Here is a 26,499-nt window from a genome sequence, read left to right as displayed (position 1 = left end):
CTGTAAAGCCATGCCGCCCATGTGCCCAGTTTTACTTCTTCCCCTTCCAGCATCTCCATACACTGCCCATCATTATTCTTACCCCATTGCTCACCAGTTACATCGGTCATGGTTATTTGGATAAGAATAGCCGGCATTGCCAGTGTTGGAAGAGTTAACTAAGGACCTCTCGCTGACAGTGCAGCCCCTGCATTAACGCTGTGTAATGAAGTGTTCCCTTTCAGCCAGCACAATTAGGAACATTCAGAAGCCTCATTTAGGTCTTCCATCTAATGTAGTCTCTGAGGATAAGGATGGCTCATCAACTGACTGTTGTCTAGCATAAAAAGCTTTGCAGGAAATTTCAGATTGTCCGCCCTTTTATTTTATTTTATTTTACAGCAGTTATTCCACATTTGTCAAATGTAATGGGAATCTTCTTTCCTTTTTCATTCTTAAACAGGACCTATCACCAGGTCAGAAGTGGCCAGTTTTTGCTTTTATTTTACTCCTGCTGCTCCCTTGAGTATTCTGGGCTCATTCAGCTTTTCACGTACTTTACGTGTTTTTCACGTATGGAGCTTGTACCCATCATAGTCTACGGTGCTGTTCACATATCTGCAATTTTACCAAGGGCAGATTTTACCCATGAATTGAAAATTGGGATAACGATTGATCAGTCCAGGAAAAGAAAGAAGCAGATTTATTTCAGAAGAAATATTACAAAGTTTCTTATTTTCATGTTTACTATTGATTTATGAAAAAAATGGTTATTCTTTAATGCAAGTGAATTGGGGTTTTTCATCCATAAAACAAAAGCAAATTAAAAAAAAAAAGTAAAGATGACAGAGCATTTGGTAGAAAACTTAAGATTGCTTTAGTGATTCAAGGCTAAAAAAAAGTAGTATAAAAATTTTATGTGTGATTCCAGCCTTAAAATGGGTGTCCAATTAAAAAAAAATCATAAATTATTAATCTGCATTATGCCAGGTTCCCTGATTGTCCGGTGTGCCCCTTTGGTCCCAGGGTCGGCAGCACTGCTTTGCTCCTGTGCTTTTCTCTGCTGTGCTGTGTGTGAAGCCAGTAAACCAGTCCCTAAAGCCTCATTCAGACCCCAATGATTTTGGATCTGATTTTCATCAGTATGTCAGTTTTTTACCATCATTATTTCATCAGTGATTTTCACGTATGAATAAATGACAAAGCTCCTATACAGTTCAATGTTAATGGCGGACAGCACATGGATTGTATACTGATGCCATCTGTGTGCTGTCCATGATGATGTTCACAGAACCATAGACTTGCATGGGTAATTTTGATCCACCACTCTGATCAAAAGCAGTCATGTCCCAATGATTTATTTGCCGACATACAGTCCGAAAAAACTCATGGACCTGTGAACAGACCCATAGACTATCTTTGAAAATCACGGTCGTGTCAATGAGACCATACACAGAGAATAACACTGATTTAAAGGGAACCTGTCACCAGGTTTGTCCCATATGGGATACGGCCACCAGCTTTCAGCACTCATATGCAACATACTAATATGCTGCATATATGCCCCCGATCTGGCCTGTAACAAAAGAAAAACACCTTTTATTATACTCACCTGTTGGGTGGTCCGGTACCATGGGTGTCTCTGATCCGGTGCCTCCCTTCTTCTTTCGATGCAGTCCTCATTCTGTGCTTCATGTGAATGACGCATGCTACGTCATCCACACAGTGTCCCTGGCATCGCGCTCCCGCACAGGCGCACTTCTCTGCACTGACCAGGACAGAGCAGAGTACTGCAGTGTGCATGTGCGGGAAAGGTCAAAGAGGAGAGCGATGCCGGGGACACTCGTGTGAATGATGTATCCTACATCATCCACACAATCACAGGAGGAGGACTTCATCACAAGAAGAGAGGGGGCACCGGATCAAGACCAGTGACACCCATCGGACCCAATCGCCCCAAAGGTGCTTTTCTTTTGTAGGTGTTTTTCTTTTGTTGCACGTCGTATCGGGGGCATATATGCAGCATATTAGTATGATGTATATGAGGGCTGGAAGGTGGTGGCTGTATCTCATATGGGGCAAACATGGTGACCGATTCCCTTTAACTATCGAAACAAACCAGTCAGCCACTGGAGACACTGTCCTGTGTTGAACACAGGACCGGATGTGGAGGTGTCTCACCCAGGCATATTGAAAGATTGGTGCACTTCGCATAAGTGATGCATATTAGTAAGTCGTGTATATTTCCTTTTAAGAACATTTAAACATCATTTTTTAAATATACATTGTCGTTTAATCATTTTCTTCTAGTGATTCAGCGTTGTAATGTACATTGAATATCAGTAAATACCTAAGCTGGTGCATTCAATATGTATATATTAGCACATGAATGTGGTCTCCTGTACTTCTCAAGGATGCATCAGAGATCAAATGGAGGTTTTCAAAAGGTCACATTGGGTCATTAATCACATTGAGAAGAAATTTGCCTGCCTATTCCCTCTCATCTTCATGCCTTGGTATTACCGTATTCTTCACACTAGAAGTCGCACCCCAGGTTGAGGCAGCAGAAAATGGGAAGAAAATCTCTCTTGCTAATTATCTTCCCTGGAGCTATAAGGAACTGGTGAGGTTAAGAAACAAGTGCCCTCTGCCCAGACATTACTTCAGAAATAACCATGACTTATTAAACCATTAGTACGACGTTCCATATTCTTTGATGCAGAATCAGGATATATGAGCTGAGTATGTCATTTGGAGCAAGTGTTGTAAACTTGGATTGGATTCGGTCCTACACACTTTCCATGTTATAAACCGACTAGATACATCTTAACAAGTCGAGAAATAGTTGGTCAGAAGCCATATAGTTGGGAGAGATGAATATAGAAAAGGAAATGGCACAGATACTAAATGTAACAATTTTTAACTTTTGCTATATTTATGTGCTGCCATGAAAGCAGTATACTTCTTTGGAGGAGCAATCTACTGCTGTGTCTATAAAATTGTAGCCATGTGAACACTTGCCCACTTTGTTTCTAGGGATTTTATTGCACCATATTAACAGTGCTAACCTGTGAAGTGGCCCCTTCTACCACCGGCTGACATCACCACAGCTCAGGGGGCTCAAACTTGGCTGGGTATATGGGCCGCACATAGAAAAAATGTGAATTTGAAAGGCCGCATTCTTTACAGGACGAGATGACATTTTTTGAACATTTTTGGCGTGTTTATTTTATTGTTTTAAATTGCATTTTTTGTCACCAATTCACCCCATACAATAATGTCGTGTTCCAAGTAGTGCCATATATTGATGCAGACCAACATCGTATAGTAATATGCCCATCCAGGTCCTCATCTTGTATTAATGTACCCCATCCTGGTCCTCATCTTGTATCAATGTCCCCCCACATCCTAGTCCTCATCTTGTATTAATGTCCCCCATCTTGGTCCTCATCTTGTAGTAATGTCCCCCATCCTGGCCCTCATCTTGTATTTATGTCCCCCATCCTGGCCCTCATCTTCTAGTAATGTACCCCACCCTGGTCCTCATGTTTTAGTAATGTCCCCAATCCTAGTCTCCATCTTGTGCTAATGTTACCATCCTGGTCCCCATCTTGCAGTAATGTTCCCCATCTTGTAGTAATATGCTCCCATCCTGGTCCCCATCTTGTAGTAATGACCCCATCCTGGAATAATGACCCCATCCCGGTCCCCCATCTTGCAATAATGACCCCATCCCGGTCCCCCATCTTGCAATAATGACCCCATCCTGGTCCCCCATCTTGCAGTAATCACACCATCCTAGTCACCCATCTTGCAATAATGACACCATCCTGGTCCCCATCTTGTAGTAATGTCCCCATCTTGCAGTAGTGACCCAATCCTGGTCCCCCATCTTGTAGTAATGTCCCCATCTTGCAGTTTTGACACCATCCTGGTCCCTATCTTGTTGTAATGTCCCCATCCTTTTCCATCATCTTGCAGTAATGGCCCCATCTTTCCGTATTTACCCCATCCTGGTTCCTCATCTTGCAGTGATGACCCCATCCTGGTCCCCATGTTGCTCTTCACATACATCTTAAAAAATATATAGAAAAGATACTTCTCACCTGATCTCCATTGCTTGGCGAACAGCGTCCTCTTCTCCACAGCCAAGTCACTTGATGGCAGTGACACCATATGCTGCCTGCGCCGGGATTCCAATGTCAGCTGGTGGCTGATATTGTTCTTGTGTCACAAAGAGCTTGTCTCTGCACCGCAATACATTTCAATTGAATGTGCGCACATTCAACAGAAAAGTAGCTCTGATGTCGGCGGCCCACTAGACCAGGCCACACCGTCACAGGGGAGCTCTGGTGCCTGCTGGCCACACGAAGCAGCCTCAGTGGCCGCATGTGGCCCGCAGGCCGTGTGTTTGAGACCCCTGCCTTAGCTCATCATCCAGCCTCTGAAGTGTGTTTTAAACAGAGGAGAATGCAGCCTCTATTTAGGCTGGGCCATCAGCAAACTAGATACAAGAGGGCTGGGCAGGAAGCTGAGCATATCACTTCAGACAGGGGAATCCACAACCAACTATGGTTCCATCAATGACTGGCAGTGCTCTTCATGAGCCCTCTGCCACAGTCACCAGATCCGGCACCACCATGGCTCCTGACTTCGAACTATAAGACCCTGAAAAATATTTTTAGTAAAAGAAAAAATCCTGCAAAAAAGTGTGGCTTGTAGTCTGAAAAATACAGCATATTAACCATTGACTATGCATCATATTGCATTTTTCCTGTAATAGATTTGTCCCTGATAGATTTTGCTTGTGCTGAAATTAATACTAAGGTAGGTCTTGGGGAGGTCCCCTTTCCTCCGGCGTTGCTTTGGTCAGCATTTATAAATGTGTTTCTGTTCCCTTCGATGCATCGTCTCTCCCTCCTTTCAGTCCGTCCCTGCTGGGTGCTGCTAACACTGCAAGTTCAGCCTCATTTGTTAGGCCAGCACCCGTATAAATTTAATTTCCCTGGGGGGACGGATAGGCTTTGTTTGAACAAACCTTAGTCTTCTCGCTGTAATTTGTCCATCCTGTGAAATATTTGAAGGTTATATTGGGGTACTCTAGGCATGCTGATTTTTGAAGCTGTCGGTAGCAAGTTGTACCACTGTGGCATCATAAAAACAGGTGAAATATACATCTATGGAGATTGGCGTTGTTGTTTTTAGATGCTTTACGTGTTATAGTTTTATCCTATCTAAATTAAATAGGAAATTCCCCTAAAAAAATATAAATAAATAAACTTTGGAAATGAGGGCAAGTCGCAGTTTGCAAAAATAATAAAGCAGAATTCCCCGAAGAACCTGCAGCCTTCAGTTGCATTATGTGAACAGGATAGTTTACTACAAGGTAACATATGGCCAGTGCAGCAAAATACTGTACGCTTAAGTGCATTACTTATGCAAGGTAAACTAGGAATAACAAATCTGTTAACAGCTATGGGAAGGCTTACAGAAAATGTGGTAACTTAATTGCACAGTGTCATGAAAAAGTAGTTGCTTCCTTCCAGATGTCTCTGCATATGCGCGTATTTGTCACACTTGATGGTTTATGATGGTTAAATAAAATGCAGTACATATCCTGAATAATTCCCCAAAATGCCCATCACCCATGTGAAATCAATTGTTCCATTAAATTACTGGATCCACCACCCCCCAGAACAAAAAAACCTGTACTAAGTGGTTTCTACCACTGCTTATTGTTAGTGATGAGCGAGCACTAAAATGCTTGGGTGCTCGAAGCTCAGGCCGAGCACATCGTGATACTCGGGTGCTCGACCCGAGAAACGAGCCCAATGTAAGTCTATGGGAAACTCGAGCATTTCTCTGGCAGTCGTCGTCCCCCCCCCGGCGGTCTGCAGAAGGTCAAAAATTGCCCAAATCGATGGGAACAGTGCTCAATGAAACATGGCCGGCAGAATATATAGGCAGACAGGCAGGCAGGGTATATAGGAGGGTGCATGATAAACATAGCAGGGCACTCGGAACACACTAGTGCCCTCCTATTTTCACGCACCCGTCTAAAATCTTTTAATTGAAATAAACACACAATACTTTAATATTCTAAATTAAACTCTACTTACCATTATTCCCATTCCAGCTGAAGCCAATGTCTCCTGCAAGAAAAGTAAAATAATTAACCAACCTCATCCTTACCTTTCCATGGTTCCCACGACAGCTCCAGCTCTGCTACATTGAGATGGCAGGCTGGATCATAGCAGAATGCTGCCTTCCAGCTTGCCATGCCACAGAGACACTGAGAAGCCTTGCGCTCCTCAGTGTCTCGCTGTGACCGGCATCCAGATGAACTCTGCTCACCTCATGCACGTCACTGACAGCGTGGGAGAATTCTCCTGCTTCATGCGGTGCCGGCAAATTACGTCACCGCGTGAGCAGGAGAATTCTCCCATGCTGGGATGGCATTGAGATGGCAGGCTGGACCGTAGCAGAAAGCTGCCATCCAGCTTGTCATCCTTCAGAGACACTGCAGAGCGCAGGCATGCTTGCACTCCTCCGTGTCTTGCTGCGACGGCATCCAGATGAGCCGAGTTCATGTCAAACGAACTCTCCTCACCTCATGCACATTACTGACAGCGTGGGAGAATTCTCCCACGTTGTAAGTGACGTGCATGAGATGAGCCGCGTTCATCTGGTTGCCGGTCACAGCGAGACACTGAGGAGCGCAAGGCTTCTTAGTGTCTCTGCGGCATGGCAAGCTGGATGGCAGCGTTCTGCTACGATCCAGCCTGCCATCTCAATGTAGCAGAGCTGGAGCTGTCGTGGGAACCATGGCAAGGTAAGGATGAGGTTGGTTAATTATTTTACTTTTCTTGCAGGAGACATTGGCTTCAGCTGGAATGGGCGTAATGGTAAGTAGAGTTTAATTTAGAATATTAAAGTATTGTGTGTTTATTTCAAATAAAAGATTTTATTCTGGGTGTTGGTGTTTTTTTTCACTTTCACTATAGGGTTAGTAATGGGGGTGTCTTATAGACGCATCCCCATTACTAACCTTGGCTTGATGTCAGCTAGCATTATAAGCTGACATCAACCCCAGCCCTATTACCCCACTGCCACCGCTACAGGGCAGTGGGAAGAGCGAGGCTAAGTGCCAGAATTGGCACATCCTATGGATGCGCCATTTCTGGGGAGACTGAGGGCTGGTGTTTCTAGCCTGGGAGGGGGCCAATATTCATGGCACCCTTCCTGGGCTATTAATATCAACCTCCAGCTGTCTGCCTAGCCTTTGCTAGCTATTAAAATAGGGGGACCCCACGTCATTTTTTTGGGGGTCCCCCATTTTAATAGCTAGTAAAGGCTAGGTATTCAGCTGGGGGCTGATATTAGTAGCCTGGGAAGCTCCATGGGTATTACCCCCTCCCCAGGCTTCAAACATCTGCCCCAGCTGTCTGCTTAACCTCCGCTATAGACTAAAATTACGGGGAACCCCACGCCATTTTTTTTTTTTTTTTATAAATCCTTTAATTTAACACTAAATGACAAGTACAGTAACCAACACTGTCACTGTACTTATTATATATGTGACTGACCTGTTTATATCTATCTAATCTATGTGTGATGCTCTATTCTTTCTGTTCTAAATTGTCGGGTACCGATGTTAAACTTGTATGCCGCTGATGAATTGCCCGCTTTTCATATTTCACTGAGCACTGTTCCCATCGATTTGGGCAATTGCTGTGTAATGCCACAACCAACATGGCTGCGGCATTACAGTAAGTGGCAGGCAATCCCTGCATGTTGATTGGTGCTCTAAATAGCGCCTAACATGCAGGACGGGGACCGAACTCCCGCCCGAGCATTGCACAAGTACTCGGCGAGCTCCGAGCATCTCGAGTACTGAGATGCTCGGGCGAGTACCGAGCAGTGGTGAGCATGCTCGCTTATCACTACTTATTGTACATTATTTATCATGAGAATGATACTGTAGCAACAAAGTATCTAGAAAAACACTATAACGGGAAAATGAAATCCATGAAAGATGAGAAGGTAATATAAAGTTGTTGTATTCAGTACCGCCACCCCTATCATAATGCTCTCCAATCAAACACACAATTGATGAGTGGTGGAGGATCTCTCTAGAGGGGCTAAGCCTCCCGAAATCACATCAAGGAAGAGGTGTCAACTCATCCAGCCCAACATCTCTGAAAAATATGTATCAGTGGTACTTACTGGTTTGGTAAATGCATGCGAGCATCATGATGGGAACCACTTTTTTTGTTCCCTCCTTGGTGCCGAGCTGGAGATGGGATTGGCTTGGACATGGCTGTGCTAGGGAATAGCTGGTTTGGAACATTGGAGACAAGGTAACTGAGTGGTCTGTAGGCACACAAAGTACCATAATACAGGGCGTTTATATATATATATAGACCCTGAGGTTCTTGGAGCACTGTAGGAGGTAGAGGTATCGGATATAATTATATGTGGCTATTGCTGGTGCGTGGAGATCACAGGGACCCTAACAGAAGCATACTATGAGCATGTAGTGTCATGCCTTGTGTTTGAAGCTCTAGCCTATGCCTGTGAGATCTTGCTGTCTGTTTTACATAGCAGAATGCACAGTGAAGTGTTTTAATGAAGGATGATGTCGGCAGTTTAGAAAGTAAGCGCAATTGTACACCGTGACCAAATAACTGCAATAATACTGCATACTGTGCATTAATTACTTTATGGTAGATACAGGTAATTCCACAGCAATTTAAGTCTTTTATTAAAATCCCAAACATAATTTTTCCACCCGAACAGAGAAGCATTAATCTAAATGAAGTACAGTATTTGAATGGTAATATCCCTTTCAGAGAATATTGAGACTTTAGTGTATTTTACTTCATCCTCCAAGTCCCAGTCGGAGAAAATTCCCCACACACATAAGGAATTAATATACAGCTACAGTATAATTTTTATGTTCTCCCTTGTCTACATTGCAGTTTGTAGCCTCCCATTGACCATTGTCATTAGTGCTGAAATGTGGCTGAACGTGCAGTTTTGTAGCCGGAATCTGGGTGCTCCCCTATCGGTGAAATCTTCATTTGTCTCTCTCCATCCAGACCATGCTTTACTATTCAGTTGGGTGGCAGATTTACCAATGTCTCTTAAGTTACAATAGCCATTTATTTTCTTTGTTTTTCTTTAAAGTCATTAGGCTGAATTGATTCCACGTTCACATTGTCCTTATTAAAATGTATGGCCTGACACAACATCTTTAAGAGGCATGCAGACCCCCCATGGTTCTCCTGAAGGGGCTTAGCTGACGGTTTTGCCATCGTTTTTGCGTCCACTTTTTTCTATAAATTAATCTGGCACGCTACTTCTTTTAACCTGTTCACGGTTTGCAAACCCTGAAGTCGGAAAAGAGAAGTAACAAAAGACTGAACATGTCCACAGCAATGTTGTTTTATATATTGCTGTGCATTATGTTCATTATTAGCGACGGTTTTGTGGCGCTTTTTAGGCAATCTCTAGGCGGAGTCCGCCTGAAAAAGACGACATGTGCACATACCCTGTTGGTAATTTAAGTACCAATGTGCCCAACCTTTGATTTTCTTGCATTTGAGTAAAGGGAACCATTCAGTAGGTCTGTGGCCACTGGACCACAAGCATGTTGGTAGGCAGCTAGGGTTTATAGCGCTCCAAGCATGCCCATTGCTCATGCGCAGGGGAGAAAAGTGTACTCATCTGAGCAATGCATATTCACTTGCTATGAGTGGACAAAGTCCGTTTAGTACCTATTGCCAAAATGGCCATTTTTGTTTTTGGCATTGGTATATTTCTAAAAGCCCACGTTAAAATTACTCACTGAAAAAAGCCCTACTGTTCATATATTTGTATGAAAATAATGGCCACACTGAAAACTGCCAGCGTATTATACGTCAGTGGAGTTCTATCAATGTATAATTTTTCTGTGGGTGTTCGTGTGTTTTTTTTTCCTGGTTAGTACAATATATACATCTTATTACAGTATTCTGAAAGCTTGTAGTCTTCTACCACATATCTTGGTATGTTAAGCCAAGAAGAAAAGTGAGGACGGCCGTATCTGTATACTGTCCTAACGTGCCTTTTGTCATAGGTTTGGCCATAAACCCCAGAGAGTTGTGTATACACAGACCATGCACCACAGATATGGGGTAAATTTCGACTTACAAATACATAGTGGAGATGCATTGAAATAGAGAGACCAATGTTGGCATCAAACCATATGGAGTGTCCATTTATCTGGCATCTTTTTAGGCTCCGGTTTGCTGAGCAGTACTACTGCTCCTGGTGTGTTGTATATGTCATGTTTAACATGAATACAACTGGATTATTCCCGAAAAGCCCTCTGAGCTTTCAGCATTATCCTGTTGAAAATTCCCTATGTGTTTGTAGAGTACAGGTTTCCAGATTTTGCTGGGTCAGCAGGATGAAGCGCTTGCTGAGATTTTTTTCCTTTTCTCCATGTTACCACAGCAACCCTCATTGTGTTTAATGAAGGGTGAGCCCAGTGAGGTGAGAAGAACCAAGGTGGAATGACTTTCTAGCTGACCAAGCATTGTAAGACGGGAAGAAATAATCAGAGGCAATCCTCCTATAGATCACTGCTGCACTCGCTCACTGCCATTGTCTATTCAACCAGAGGAAACAAGACCTTTCCCGTTTAATTATCTTTTAAAAAGGGCTCCCCGTGTTTCCACGTGTAATATGAGGTTTAGGCTTTCTATATTTATGAGATGACCATCGTGGTTACAATGGGGTATTTCACAAATGGTGCTATATAGGTGTACTGAGGCTTGATATTGGTACCTGGGAATACACCCCAGTGCTGCTCAGTCCACCTGATACCGACGTCGTCTTCCCTGTTTGCTATGACAAAGCTGCTATAGGCCATTATAAAGGCAGTATTGCAGATTTCACCAACCATTTACATTAGTAATCAGATATACAAATGTTGCTTTGCCCTTAAAGTAGGAAACATATGTATTTATATACTAAAATACATGGTCTTAAGGTAAATGTGAGAATAATGAAATGCTCACTATATTGAGAACTTTCCGGACGAGGTTCCAAAAAGGAGACCATTTTTGTAGCCAATTTTTTTTGTAAATATAAGGCTGTGGCGAGACAGATTGCACAGGCAAAGATCTCCATGTGCTGCTTTTACAGCGCCATGTAATGCAGCTAAATGGGGTCTCTTAGTGACCTCTAGGGTACCACAGGCAAGTCGCAAAAAGTCAGACAAAGTCGCAGTATGGCACAGAGCAATCTTTGGCCACTTGACCGGTGTCGCAGTCAAAGTTTCTGTGTAGCCCCAGCCTATGTCTAAGTATTTATAGAGGGGTGACATTAAACATCAGGTCTGGCAATTATTAGGCTGTCAATCCACCATTTATCCATTTAAAAGCTAAACTATTTGATGCTTTTTTAAAAGGTTCAGTGAGCATTATAAGCCTGTAATTTCAGGTGAAGGATCGCCACATCTCATTAATCATGTGCAAGCAATACATCGTAGTGATGTTAATGTAAAATCTGCAGGGACTGACATAGCCAATTCTGCCACAAGGAGGAGTTAGTCGTAGATTACTCCTACATTGTGAAGCGAATTTGATAATGCATACAAGGAGTTCTGTCTCTTAATGATAAAAATGACCTAAGCGTGTTTTTCTGAATATACTCTGTATATATAATAAACTAGTTTTTTTTGTCCACTGATATAATTTATTTTGTACTTTTTCTCTACTCCGTCCCTTTAATTATGGTTGCCATGGCACTAATTAGGAGAGCATTTAAATACACACCTACGCCATGACGTTTTTAGCCAGCAGAAGCGTACGTGTCCATGCAAAACGGCAGTTGCTCTAGACGCAGCCCTGCACCGCCTTGTTCTATGGTAACGTTACCTGTCACACAGTCTACATAAATCTTCTCCGTGGGTGCCGCTGTCCTTCTATCCCTTGATGTATGGATCTTCTGAATATTCACTTCAGTTGTGCACCTGAGGTTGCATGCAGAAGAGGAGATCTTGGAAACGCACCATATGTATCCATGCCCCTAGATGTGCCTCTGAGTATTACTACTTGCCCGAGTAGCAGTGCTGACCTTTAGCGATCTTTTTGGGTAATATTTAGTGTCCAGGCCTTATATGAAATTTTCAGTATGAGTGCAACATGCTTTCTCTAGACTTATTAGGTTTATAGCCCCTGCTTCTTACGGGTTTCTCAGACTTTCGGGACCCCGGCAGTATTGTGCCTCAGTATTGGGCAGCTGTTGGAATGAAGCTGTCCGCATTTCGTTATGATTTCCTCAGTTTTTGACTGTCATTAACTTCTTGTTTTCCTTCTGTTAATCTCCAAAGTATTGCCTGTAAATTTCATCAGGGTTTGATGCATTAAGCCCAATCAGAAGCCGCAGCTTTTCAGACTCTCTAATATGGCCCCATGGAGGGTATTTCTTCTGCGGCTTTATGGTGGCATTGTTGGCCATTACAGCTCATGTTCTGTTTTAGTTCTAGCGAGTTAAATCTCCAGTAAATACATGAGCAGTTCTGAGTGACTGGAGACTTGCACTGAATGTGACCATGTTTGAATGGAAAATCTGTCTTTTATAACATTTGTCTGTAGTAAGCGTTCCTGCTTTGGCAAAGGGTTGAAACGTATCCATGGTTCTATATTGTGAAACTGTCCCAGATGAATCCACAGGTGTGCATACTGTTGCATCATATCATAAAAAGCACAGCAAGTTCTGCCATTGTTCCATAGCCAGTGTTACTTTGCACCTGCACCGATTACGCTCCAGTCCCTCTGCTTGTTATCACTTAATTAAATCCTCATATTATACACAAGTGTCCCCGCTGTAAGCACACTCTGATGGTTCTTTCTTGCTGTCTGTTCAAAGGCTGAGAGAAGCACAATGTTATCTGTATCTGCAGAAGCATATGGTGTGTGCCGATCACAAGTAATGGGCATTTTCACATGACACTATTTGCCCCGATGGTCAGCTGAATATGTTTGCTCTGAGTTTGTCTGGTAAACACCTATCATGTATGGGTCTCTTCCAACTTGTGCAACCTATAGAGATGTAATTGGTAGTATAGTATATTATACAATTAGATACTATTTATTCACCTGACTACCTCCTGATGCAGAATGAAAGTGTGGGTGGTAAACCATTTTCCTGATGTATGAGCTTTAGCTGTTAAGCTGGAGAGAAGTTGAGGACTTGAAAGAAACGAGTTAATATTTTCAGACTATTTTCCACCTCAAGAAAGTAAACTCAATCTGTGATTCTGACCCCTACATACTGCTGTCAGCGTTCACATTACGCTGCACACCCACAGTCTGTATGATAAACACAGCAGCTTGTGTCAGTGAGAGCAGTCAATACCCGGCCTTAATGAGCCACCAGCGGAGACATGCTCGACAGGTAGAGGCCAATGAAGAATGCCTGGTATCAGGGTAACACAAGGACAGGTAACTCAGTACACAAAATAGAAAAAACTGAAATAAGATTCAGTAAAAGATATAATAAAACCACTTATTTCACATAAAATAATTGTAAATCTGCTACTGGGAGAAGCTATTTGTTTATAAATTCTAGATGGGGTACTCTAATGCCAAGCAATAATGTAATGGGAAATGTCCAAACATGGTTAACATGGTCCTTTAGTAGTTTGGAATATATAGAATGTTTATTCTATTTAGTGTCTTAAAGGAAACCCATCACCTTTAGGCTATGTGCCCACGATGCAGAAATGCTCCGGATTTTTCCTGAGCGTTTCTGCATCTCCCTGGCAGAAAAAACGCATGCAGATTGTACATGTGGATTGTACATGCGTTTTTCCTGCCAGGGACAAGCGGATGTGATGCGTTCTTCACATGCATTTCCGCATGCGGGTTGTCAAGCGATTTTAGCATCACTTGGAAAGTGCTTGACAACTTGGGCAAACTATATAAATCCATGCAAACGGCATGGATTTATATAGTGTGACCGTAAAAGAATGGTAAAAAATAAATATTATACTTGCCATCTGATGGCCCCCGGTGTCCTTAGCGCTCCTTTCTAGCTTGCCAGCAGCTCGCGGTAGTCTGAAAGGACCTGCCATGACGTCATTTAGTCATGCGACCACCGACGTCAGCGGTCGCGTGACCCGTCGCATGACTAAATGACGTCATGGCAGGTCCTTTTTAGACCATCACGAGCTGCCAGCAAGCCAGGACGGATCGCTAAGGAGACCGGGGGCCATCAGAAGGTAAGTATAATGTATACCGTATATTCCGGCGTATAAGACGACTTTTGAAGACTGAAAAATCTTCTGTCTAGTCTGGGGTCGTCTTATACGCCGGTAATGCTTTTGAACTTTCAGAAATTGACATGCGGGGATACTCTGGGGGTGTTAATAAGCTGCCGTGGCCGTATCCCTGCCATGTCGGAGTTAATATAAGGTGGAGGGAGTTAAAATACGGTGGCGGTAGGTCCAGACGGTCAGCGCTTCTGTGCTGAAACGGACACATCGCTGCGTATTCCCAGCTCCGGACACAGCGCAGGGCTTCTGTGCCGACAGCTTTCACTTGTCACAGAAGCGCTGCGCTGTGTCCGGAGCTGGGAAGTTCGCATCGCTTCTGTGACAATATATGAAAAGCCGGCAATTCAGCAGCGGCATAAGCCGGCACCCGACAATTTAGAATAGAAAGAATAGAGCTTCACACATAGATTAGATAGATAGAAACATGTCAGTCACATATATATGAAGTACAGTGACAGTATTGCTTACTGTACTTGTCATTTAGTGTAAAGGATTTATTAAAACAAATAATAGTGTTTTCATGCACCGTCTCTTTAAAAAAGCCGGCCGGCAATTCAGCATCTGTACCCGACAATTTATAACAGACAGAATAGAGCTTCACACATAGATTAGATAGATAGAAACATGTCAGTCACATATATATGAAGTACAGTGACAGTGTGGATTACTGTACTTGTCATCTAGTGTTAAAATAACTGATTTATTAAAAAAAAAATTGGCGTGGGGTTCCCCTTAATTTTAGTCTCTAGCGGAGGTTAAGCAGACAGCTGGGGCAAATGTTTGAAGCCTGGGAAGGGGGTAATACCCACGGAGCTTCCCAGGCTACTAATATCAGCCCCCAGCTGAATACCTAGCCTTTACTAGCTATTAAAATGGGGGATCCCAAAAAAATGACGTGGGGTCCCCCCTATTTTAATAGCTAGCAAAGGCTAGGCAGACAGCTGGAGGCTGATATTAATAGCCCAGGAAGGGTGCCATGAATATTGGCCCCCTCCCAGGCTAGAAACACCAGCCGTCAGCCACCCCAGAAATGGCGCATCCATAGGATGCGCCAAATCTGGCACTTAGCCTCGCTCTTCCCACTGCCCTGTAGCGGTGGCAGTGGGGTAATAGGGCTGGGGTTGATGTCAGCTTATAATGCCAGCTGACATCAAGCCCAGGTTAGTAATGGAGAGGCGTCTATAAGACACCCCCATTACTAACCCCATAGTCAAAGTTAAAAAAAACACAAACACCCAGAATAAAGTCCTTTAATTGAAATAAAGACACAATCCTTTATTGTTCTAAATTAAACCATGCTTACCATCACGCCCATTCCAGCTGAAGCCAACGATCTCCTGCAATAAAAGAAAAATAATAAAGCAACCTCATCCTTACCTCTCCATGGTTCCCACGACAGCTTCAGCTCTGCTACATCGAGATGACAGGCTGGACCGCAGCAGAACGCTGCCATCCAGCCTGTCATCCCGCAGACACTGAGAAGCGCAGGCATGCTTGCGCTCCTCAGTGTCTGGCTGTGACGGCATCCAGATGAGCCGACAATGAACTCAGCTCACCTCCTGGACGTCCGTCACTGACAGCGTGGGAAACTTCTACTGCGCATGCGGGGAGCAGGAGAATTTTCCCACGCTGTCAGTGACGTGCATGAGGTGAGCCGAGTTCATTGGACATGATCTCGGCTCATCTGGATGCCGTCACAGTCAGACACTGAGGAGCACAAGCATGCCTGCGCTTCTCAGTGTCTGCGGGATGACAGGCTGGATGGCAGCGTTCTGCTGCGGTCCAGCCTGTCATCTCGATGTAGCAGAGCTGAAGCTGTCGTGTTAACCATGGAGAGGTAAGGATGAGGTTGCTTTATTATTTTACTTTTATTGCAGGAGATCGTTGGCTTCAGCTGGAATGGGCGTGATGGTAAGTATGGTTTAATTTAGAATATTAAAAAATTGTGTCTTTATTTCAATTAAAGGACTTTATTCTGGGTGTTGTGTTTTTTTTAATTACTTTACTAGAAATTCATGGTGTTCATGTCTAATATTGGCGTGACCCCATGAATTTCGGGCTTAGGGCCAGCTGATAATGCCAAGCTGGCCTTAACCCCTTTATTACCCAGTGAGCCACCGCACCAGGGCCCTGGATGAGTTGGGTACAGCGCCAGAAGATGGCGCTTCTATAAACGCGCCATTTTCCGGGGTGGCTGCGGACTGCAATTTGCAGCGGGTGGGGCCCAGAAAGCTTGGGCCTCCCTGCGCTGCAGATTCCAGTCCCCAGCTGCCTAGTTGTACCTGGCTGGACACAAAAATAGGGCGAAGCCCCACGTATTTTTTTTTTTAATTATTTCATGAAATAATTAAAAAAAAAAGGGCTTCCCTATATTGTTGTGTCCGGCCAGGTACAAATAGGCAGCTGGTGGTTGGGGGCAGCCCGTTCCTGCCTGCTGTACCTGGCTGGACACAAAAATATGGCGAAGCCCCACGTCAACATTTTTGGGAAAAATTAATTACAAAATTAATTATTTAGGGACTGCATCTTTATTAACCCCTCAATTGTCATTTAGTGTTAAAATAAAGGATTTTTTAAAAAGAAAATTGGCGTGGGATCCACCATCATTATAGTCTCTAGCGGAGGTTAAGCAGACGGCTGGGGCAGATGTTTGAAGTCTGGGAAGAGGGTAATACCCACGGAGCTTCCCAGGCTACTAATATCAGCCCCCAGCTGAATACCTAGCCTTTACTAGCTATTAGAATGGGGGACCCCCCCAAAAAATGACGTGGGGTCCCCCCTATTTTAATATGTTTATGAGTGACAGTTTTCCTGCTATATACCTGCATGTTATAAGAATTTAAATTAAAAAAGGACCATGTTAAATTCAAATCTGTTTTTTTTTAATTTTTACCGGTGTTTGGTATGCGTTGGAAAAGGGGTAGTCTTATACGGTGAATATATCCTAAACTCTATATTTTAACAGGAAAGTAGGGGGGTCGTCTTATACACCAGGTCGTCTTATACGCCGGAATATACGGTATTTTTTATTTTATTCTTTTTTTTACAGATACTATGGTACCCGGGTCTGGAGGAGAGTCTCCTCTTCTCCAAACCCGGGTACCATCCGCACATTGAACCGCATGATATCCGAATGTGCAGATGCAGTGATGCGGATGTCACGCAGTCCAATGCAAGTCAATGGCAGTGAAAACGCTGCGATTCCGCAAAATAATTGGTAGTGCTGTGGATTTTGCCGCTATGATAATCCGCAGCGGAAATTTCCGCAGCATGTGCACAGCTCATGCGGATAAATCATTGGGGAACATGGCAGACCTTCTACCAAGCGTTTTTTAAGCTTTTCTGCAACGGAATTGCCGCTGCGGAAACGCTTAAAAAACGCATAGTGCGCACACAGCCTTAGAAACACTGTATATCTGCAGATATAGTGGTAACCTGCAGGTAAATGGCATTTATATCATGTCTGGTTGCCTTACTGGAGTAGCGGCCACAAGGAGGAAATTAAGTTATGCTCGCTTCCATTCACCGGGGCTGTGCAGAGAGCCCCATGGTATGGTGAGCCCCAGTTGCTGCTCACTATACAATGAACAAGCTTTATTCTCTCCTCAGGTTATTGATTGACAACCTGTTGTGCAGCATATTCCTTGACTGGTTTTAATATCCCAATAGGCCGTTGTGAATTATTGGGCCTATGCTCAGGACTGGGAACATAACCAGCTGTTGGAGTGTTATTTTTTGGCACAAGCTGCCCCTTGGCAAGAGTAACATCATGGTAGCCACACAAAGCAACATACAAAGTTGATCGGGCAGAATGTGACACAAGTGTATGGCCATCATCAAGTTTTGTGCTCTGCATGCATCATTTATAAAATGCAAGCAATCAGATTTAGCCTGCACCACATGCCAATCAGACAAATTTTCAATTGGCCACCAAATTTCAATTATTCTCCTGGATTTGCAGGCGGAGACAGAATGGTGTGCTTAATGGCGAAAGACTAAGGGGGATAATTTTTGGACAATTTTTTTAATTTTAAAAAGCATAACAAGTCTGTCCTCACACTGTTATTAAACGGACTGTTGGTTGCTATTGGTTACCATATACATTGCTCAAAAAAATAAAGGGAACACTCAAATAACACATCCTAGATCTGAATGAATGAAATATTTTCATTGAATACTTTGTTCTGTACAAAGTTGAATGTGCTGACAACAAAATCACACACAAATCTTCAATGGAAATCAAATGTCTTAACCAATGGAGGCCTGGATTTGGAGTCACCCCCAAAATTAAAGTGGAAAAACACACTACAGGCTGATCCAACTTTGATGTAATGTCCTTAAAACAAGTCAAAATGAGGCTCAGTGTTGTGTCTGGCCTCCACGTGCCTGTATGATCTCCGCACAATGCCTGGGCATGCTCCTGATGAGGTTGCGCATGGTCTCCTGTGGGATCTCCTTCCAGACCTGGACTAAAGCAACCGCCAACTCCTGGACAGTCTGTGGTGCAACGTGACGTTGGTGGATGGAGTGAGACATGATGTCCCAGATGTACTCAATCGAATTCAGGTCTGGGGAACGGGCAGGCCAGTCCATAGCTTCAATGCCTTCACCTTGCAGGATCTGCTGACACGCTCCAGCCACATGAGGTCTGGCATTGTCCTGCATTAGGAGGAACCCAGGGCGAACCGCACCAGCATATGGGCTCACAAGGGGTCTGAGGATCTCATCTCTGTACCTAATGGCAGTCAGGCTACCTCTGGCGAGCAAATGGAGGGCTGTGCGGCCCTCCAAAGAAATGCCACCCCACACCATTACTGACACACTGCCAAAACATCTTGCTGAAGGATGTTGCAAGCAGCAGATCACTCTCCACGGCGTCTCCAGACTCTTGTCACATCTGTCACATGTGCTCAGTGTGAACCTGCTTTCATCTGTGAAGAGCACAGGGCGCCAGTGGCGACTTTGCCAATCCTGGTGTTCTGTGGCAAATGCCAAGCGTCCTGCACGGTGTTAGTCTGTGAGCACAACTCCTATCTGTGGACATCGGGCCCTCATACCACCCTCATGGAGTCGGTTTCTAACCGTTTGTGCAGACACATGCACATTTGTGGCCTGTTGGAGGTCATTTTGCAGGCCTCTGGCAGTGCGCCTCCTGTTCCTCCTTGCACAAAGGCAGAGAAAGCGGTCCTACTGCTGAGTTGTTGCCCTCCTACGGCCCCCTCCACGTCTCCTGGTAGCGCCTCCTGCCTCTGGACACTATGCTGACAGACACAGCAAACCTTCTTGCCACAGTTCGCATTGATGTGCCATCCTGGATGAGCTGCACTACCTGAGCAACTTTTGTGGGTTGTAGAGTCCGTGTCATGCTACCACGAGTGTGAAACCACAACCAACATTCAAAAGTGACCAAAACATCAGCCAGAAAGCATTGGTACTGAGATGTGGTCTGTGGTCTCCACCTGGAGAACCACTCCTTTTATTGAGTGTGTCTTGATAATTGCCAATAATTTCCATCTATTGTCTATTCCATTTGCACAACAGCATGTGAAACTGATTGTCAATCAGTATTTCTTCCTAAGTGGACAGTTTGATTTCACAGAAGTTTGACTTACTTGGAGTTATATTCTGTTGTTTAAGTGTTTCCTTTATTTTTTTGAGCAGTGTATTTATTCATAGCCATATGTGTTGAGGTCTAAGGCGGTTTTTGCATTATAAAGCTTGAAAGGGGTTGGATGCAGTCGTAGGAGACCCTAATGTGTTCACTCGACTTTTAAGGGCAAATGGAGGTTTTTCAGTATTTGTGATTGTGAAATTAAATTTCCTTGAATAATTCAGCGAAGCTGGCAAATTTAGAATTTTTCTCATTTCTAGTGCCTCCCAAGGAAGGCCAGCTACGAAGCTGTGCAAATATAAACTTGCTTTTATTTATAATCTGGTTTTGTGCTTGCTTTTCTATAGTATGTACAGAAGTAGTCTATGCCGAAAAATTTCACGATGCAGAAAACTGTAACTGGACCCTTTTACGTGGTACAAGCCATTGAACACAAGTTACATCTTTCTGCATCAAGGTATCCTGCTGTGTCATGGTATGTGTGTAGTGACCATCATAAAAGTGATCTTGCCAATAAAAAGCTGAGGTCCACATGTCTTTATATCTGTTTAGATGTGTAACGAGTTTTAGAGGCGATTATTATTGCGCAAAAAAAATGCAGTCGTGATTTTCTAATTAGAAATGTCCTTGTATAAATGAAGGGGCTTTGGATTTAGCCATTCAAGTTGCTGCACTACTTCAGCATGTACGGTCTTGTACTATATGTTATTAGGCATTTATCAATAAGAACACACTTACAGAATATTAAAAACAACATAATTAGGTTAATAAATAATTGATTCTTCAGTTATAAGAAGTAAGGTTGTATAACAGCTTCTATAAAAGCTCAAACTTTGTTGTCATGTCATTGCTTCAAGGAAACAGTTTTTCTTCTGCCTTGAAGTGGTTTGGTATGTTAAAGCCTATGGCTGAAGATTTTCCTTCATCTATTTTCAGTCCTGTGTCCTTATCAGGGGTCTAAGCCTCACAAAACAAAGGAGTTGGTTAGATTACTAGGATTTTGATGGAAATATGTGTTAATACTGATGATTTCTCTCCCAGCTTTCTCTCACTTCCTTTAAATGGAGTATGTTATCAGAAAATGACCTTATGTTTAAATCACGTATTTATACAGTTTTTTTTTTCTCTATATTAAATACATAGCCTAATATTTTTAGACTCCCCTCCAAGTCTAATATTAGTTTAACACTTCCTGTTCTTCAGAGATCACATTTCAGCTGTTATCTCATTATCGCAGGCAGGATAATGACCCATAACCACACGATATAACACAGAATCCACCATTCAAAATAGGTTATGTCACAGCATCCCTCTTCCCCATTACCGCACAGTGACCTCTGAATAAGTCACAAGATGTGCCGAGAAGACTTGGGTATACTAATAGATCACAGACCACAAATGTGCCAACAGTGTGATGCGGCAGCAAAAAAGGCAAACACAGTTCTGGGATGTCTTAAGAGAAGCGTAGAGTCTAGATCACATGAAGTAATTATCCCTCTCTGCTCCTCCTTGGTCAGGCCTCATCTGGAATACTGTGTTCCGGGCACTACATTTTAAAAAAAAATACATCGAAAAACTGGAGCAAGTTCAGAGAAGAGCTACCAGGATGGTGAGCGGACTGCGAACTGTTCTACGAGGAACCGTTAAAAAATATGGGAATGTTTAACTTGCAAAAAAGAGGGCTAAGAGGAGACCTAATAGCTGTCTACAACTATCTGAAGGGATAGTGTAGAGGGATCATCCTTTTTCTCATTTGCACATAGAAACACCAGAAGGAATGAGATGAAACTGAAAGGAAGAAGATACAGATTAGATATTAGAAAAAACTTTTTGACAATGAGGGTGATTAACGAGTGGAACAGGCTGCCACGAGATGTGGTGAGTTCCCCTTCAATGGAAGTCTTCAAACAGAGGCTGGACAGATACAGTTATATGAAAAAGTTTGGGCACCCCTATTAATCTTAAACTTAATGTTTTATAAAAATTGGTGTTTTTGCAACAGCTATTTCAGTTTGATATATGTAATAACTGTTGGACACAGTAATGTTTCTGCCTTGAAATGAGGTTTATTGTACTAACAGAAAATGTGCAATCTGCATTCAAACAAAATTTGACAGGTGCATAAGTATGGGCACCCTTATCATTTTCTTGTTTTAAATACTCCTACCTACTTTTTACTGACTTACTAAAGCCCTTTTTTTGGTTTTGTAACCTCATTGAGCTTTGAACTTCATAGCCAGGTGTATGCAATCATGAGAAAAGCTACTAAAAGTGGCCACTTGCAAGTTGTTCTCCTGTTTGAATCTCCTCTGAAGAGTGGCATCATGGGCTCCTCAAAACAACTGTCAAATGATCTGAAAACAAAGATTATTCAACATAGTTGTTCAGGGGAAGGATACAAAAAGCTGTCTCAGAGATTTAACCTGTCAGTTTCCAAAGTGAGGAACATAGTAAGGAAATGGAAGAACACAGGGACAGTTCTTGTTAAGGCCAGAAGTGACAGGCCAAGAAAAACATCAGAAAGGCAGAGAAGAAGAATGGTGAGATCAGTCAAGGACAATCCTCAGACCACCTCCAGAGAGCTGCAGCATCAACTTGCTGCAGATGGTGTCACTGTGCATCGGTCAACTATACAACGCACTTTGCACAAGGAGAAGCTGTATGGGAGAGTGATGCGAATGAAGCCGTTTCTGCAAGCACGCCACAAACAGAGTCGGCTGAGGTATGCAAAAGCACATTTGGCGAAGCCAATTTCTTTTTGGAAGAAGGTCCTGTGGACTGATGAAACCAAGATTGAGTTGTTTGGTCATACAAAAAGACGTTATGCATGGCGGCAAAAAAACACAGCATTCCAAGAAAAACGCTTGCTACCCACAGTAAAATTTGGTGGAGGTTCCATCATGCTTTGGGGCTGTGTGGCCAATGCCGGCACCGAGAATCTTGTTAAAGTTGAGGGACGCATGGATTCCACTCAGTATCAGCAGATTCTTGACAATAATGTTCAAGAATCAGTGATAAAGTTGAAGTTGCGCAGGGGATGGATCTTTCAGCAAGACAATGATCCAAAACACCGCTCCAAATCTACTCAGGCATTCATGCAGAAGAACAATTACAATGTTCTGGAATGGCCATCCCAGTCCCCAGACCTGAATATCATTGAACATCTGTGGGATCATTTGAAGAGGGCTGTCCATGCTCGGCGACCATCAAACTTAACTGAACTGGAATTGTTTTGTAAAGAGGAATGGTCAAAAATACCTTCATCCAGGATCCAGGAACTCATTAAGAGCTACAGGAAGCGACTAGAGGCTGTTATTTTTGCAAAAGGAGGATCTATTAAATATTAATGTCACTTTTCTGGTGAGGTGCCCATACTTATGCACCTGTCAAATTTTGTTTGAATGCAGATTGCACATTTTCTGTTAGTACAATAAACCTCATTTCAAGGCAGAAACATTACTGTGTCCAACAGTTATTACATATATCAAACTGAAATAGCTGTTGCAAAAACACCAATTTTTATAAAACATTAAGATTAATAGGGGTGCCCAAACTTTTTCATATAACTGTATCTGTCTGAGATTGTTTAGTGAATCCTGCATTGAGCAGGGGGTTGGTCCAGATGATCCTGGAGGTCCCTTCCAACTCTAACATTCTATGATTCTATGAAAAAGCTCTTCTATATAAATCTAAATAAGTCGGAGCCTTTTTACTGCTGCTTGTGGTCCATGCAGCTGAAGTATAGGCATATTCACATGTTCAGGTATTTGATGCACTTTATAAACCCCAAACCATGAGTGAATTGAGAAATGTCAGTCTTTTGATTATATGTGTTGTCCTCCTGCTTTCAGTTAAAACATCAACTGTATAGAAAATCCTGAGCTTTTGGCAATGCATCCTTATGCTTATCTCTAAATACTGTTGGGAACGTGGACACGGTCAGGAGCCGCTGCAGGTTTGAAGCTGCGTACTTATGCAGCGTCAAACTCGCAGCTTCCAGATGTTACAGCATAGTGGATGAGGTTTGAAGAAATCCCATGTCCACTATGCGTCTGTGGATCACCCGAGGAAACTGACATGTGGCGCGTCTTTCCAGACCGCAGCATGTCAATTTCTCCTGCGGGTCCACATGCGGGCTTTCCCCATAGACCTAACCTCTATGAGGAAAGTCCGCAGGTGAAAAAAAAAAAGGCGCCGCTCATTTGCATAAAATGAGCGGAAGCCGGCGGCGGCTATACTGCTGTGTCGGGGCCGCAGGCGGCTCCGGACAGTGTGCACATACCCTTAGCAGCTCAGACAAAATATCTCCCCACCGCCTCAAAATCATGTACAGAAAATAAAATTTACAAACCTAAAGTAACAAAAGAAACAATACAACAAGCAATGTTTCAATATCTGTGGGTTTTAAGTATTACAAAATAGCGTAGGTGATTCCCTGTCATATCTCAATGTATATTCTTTACAATGGAAATATGTGGGCTAATTATGCCACCTCTGTCATTGTTTGTGTTCTAATTGCAGGTACACAGCTTGAGAAACTCATGGAGAGCATGAGGAGTGAAATTGCTAGCACTCCCCCATTGGAAGGGTCTTTCTCCCCACGTCGAGGAGACTACTGCATTGCTAAATTTGTGGATGGAGAATGGTGAGTCGAATGACAATGCCATTTATGTGATGTTAGCATGTTACTGGAAACATTGCTTTATATGCTGGAAGTGCTATATGTGAGAGGCACCCATTCTGAGACCTTACTCAGACAGTTATTTATCTTGGTCTTTTCCTAGTAATCCCACTGTCTTACTGCAGTGTGTCCACCGTGAACTTACTTCAGAAAGCTTTTCCCCATTCTGCACAGTTTCTTGTATAAATACTTCCCTTCCCCAGGTCTAGGGCTGTCTCCGCCAGTGTCTGTTTGGCTGCAGCGATGATGTCACGTCAATAATGAGGTAGCCAATCACTGAACTCAGCAGCTCATGCCATCTACATCGGCAGAGCCGCTGATCTCAGTGATTTGCTTCAGCGATGCGAGCGTGACGTCACCACTGCAGCCAAACATTGGAGACCGGGGTAGCGGTGGAGACTTGGTGCTGGACCCGGGGAGGGTAATGAATGCGCAGTTTGTTTGTTTTTTTACATCAAACTGCAGATAGGGAAAAGTTTACTGAAAGGGGGGCAACCACTTTGTTATACAAATTGTCATAATTCCGAACAACACAATATCAAGAAAAAAAGTATACATTAGCTTATATATTTTTAACCTAGGGGCCTATGAGTGATGAATGGCAGACTGTCATTTTTTGGGTTGAATAACAAGGAATGAACAAAAAATAAAAAAATAATTGACATGCTTTTCTTAAGGAAAAATATACACTGGACATTACAACACTATGGCCACACTGTTGGATGTACAAATTGTGGTGTCCGTTGAATGCACAGTAAGTAGGTGAGACAGATTGTGAGAGAGCTAGTGATTAGAGAGTACATACTTCTCCACCTCCCAAGCCTATGTCTGCAGTCCTGTGCGGTCAGTGCCAGGATACAAGTCATTAATAATGGGAGCACTTTCTTCAATATCCCTGAACACATTCTAGCTCAGCAGTGTGGGAGATGGATGAGGGATGCACCGTTGCTGATCCCTTAAGACATACAGATGCTTCTTTGCTTGCATTGTCAGGATATCTCGTCTGCGGTGTAATGCACAACGTAGCAGCTTATTAATAGCCAGTGGTTTTAGTTCTCCATAGGTCTGTGATCGTAGAATAATTTACTATAAGCAGCCAGTTCTGCTATAGTATTTTGTATTTGCTGCAGCTATGCCCAATATATCCAACTTACCAGCCTGGTAATGGTGTTGGTCTCTGAAAACAGCTGCGGCTTCCATTCTTTTCAGTCCAAAATATCATTTACGGTACATATGGAAGTTTTAGAATTTATAGAAATCCAAAAATTACATTTCAAATAAATGAAGCATTGACATTAATGACTATTGGCTCCCGAGCTACAGGCTGGGGACCCCTCATCTAAAGGCTTATTCACACATCAGTTTTTGTTTTCTGTTTATTTAACCAATAGTTCGCAGACCCATTACAATCAATGTGTCTTTTCAAGAGTCTTTTTTTCAGACTGAATACGAAAAAAAGTCCTACTTTGATCGGTCCCAAATTGCCCACTCAAGTGAATGGGTTTGTGTAAAAAATCAGCACTTAGATGCCATCCGTATGCCATCCTAGTGGTGTCTGTATTTCACTGAATAACTCATAGGGGAAGTTTTGAAGTAGTTTTTCTAATGAGAAAAGCAATGATAGGCATATTGTAAAAACTGGCCCACAGATCAAAATTAGACCCAGCACACTATAATACAGGCAGTTTTTCACGTACCAGTTAAAAAAGCTGACATGTGAATTCAGACTAATGTGTGTGGAGTGCTGTTCACATGTTACATTTAGATTGACATACTATTTGCAGGGCCTGCGTTAGGGACCATGTACATGCATCTGTCAATGACCACCAATCAGATTACATTTAATAGTCAGTTTAGAAAGGCTGACCGCAGTTTTTTGCACAGATCAGCCATTATTAC

At 43.0% G+C, this 26,499-nt stretch overlaps 1 protein-coding gene across 2 annotated transcripts in view; it reads left to right on the top strand.

Annotated features, from left to right (window-relative positions):
• The window catches only part of SND1 (staphylococcal nuclease and tudor domain containing 1), a 693,764-nt gene that overhangs the window by 653,881 nt on the left and 13,384 nt on the right, over nucleotides 1-26,499 (top strand). For both annotated transcript variants that reach the window (XM_073652562.1, XM_073652561.1), the window contains exon 19: nucleotides 24,441-24,564. In XM_073652562.1, the coding sequence (XP_073508663.1) occupies nucleotides 24,441-24,564 (124 nt within the window). The remainder of the gene's footprint in view (nucleotides 1-24,440; nucleotides 24,565-26,499) is intronic.

This window comes from Phyllobates terribilis, unplaced genomic scaffold (assembly GCF_046119375.1).
Source record: "Phyllobates terribilis strain yellow unplaced genomic scaffold, ASM4611937v1 Scaffold_11__3_contigs__length_659146591, whole genome shotgun sequence".
NCBI classification, from domain to species: Eukaryota; Metazoa; Chordata; class Amphibia; order Anura; family Dendrobatidae; genus Phyllobates; species Phyllobates terribilis.
This window is presented reverse-complemented; position numbering and strand designations above follow the sequence as displayed.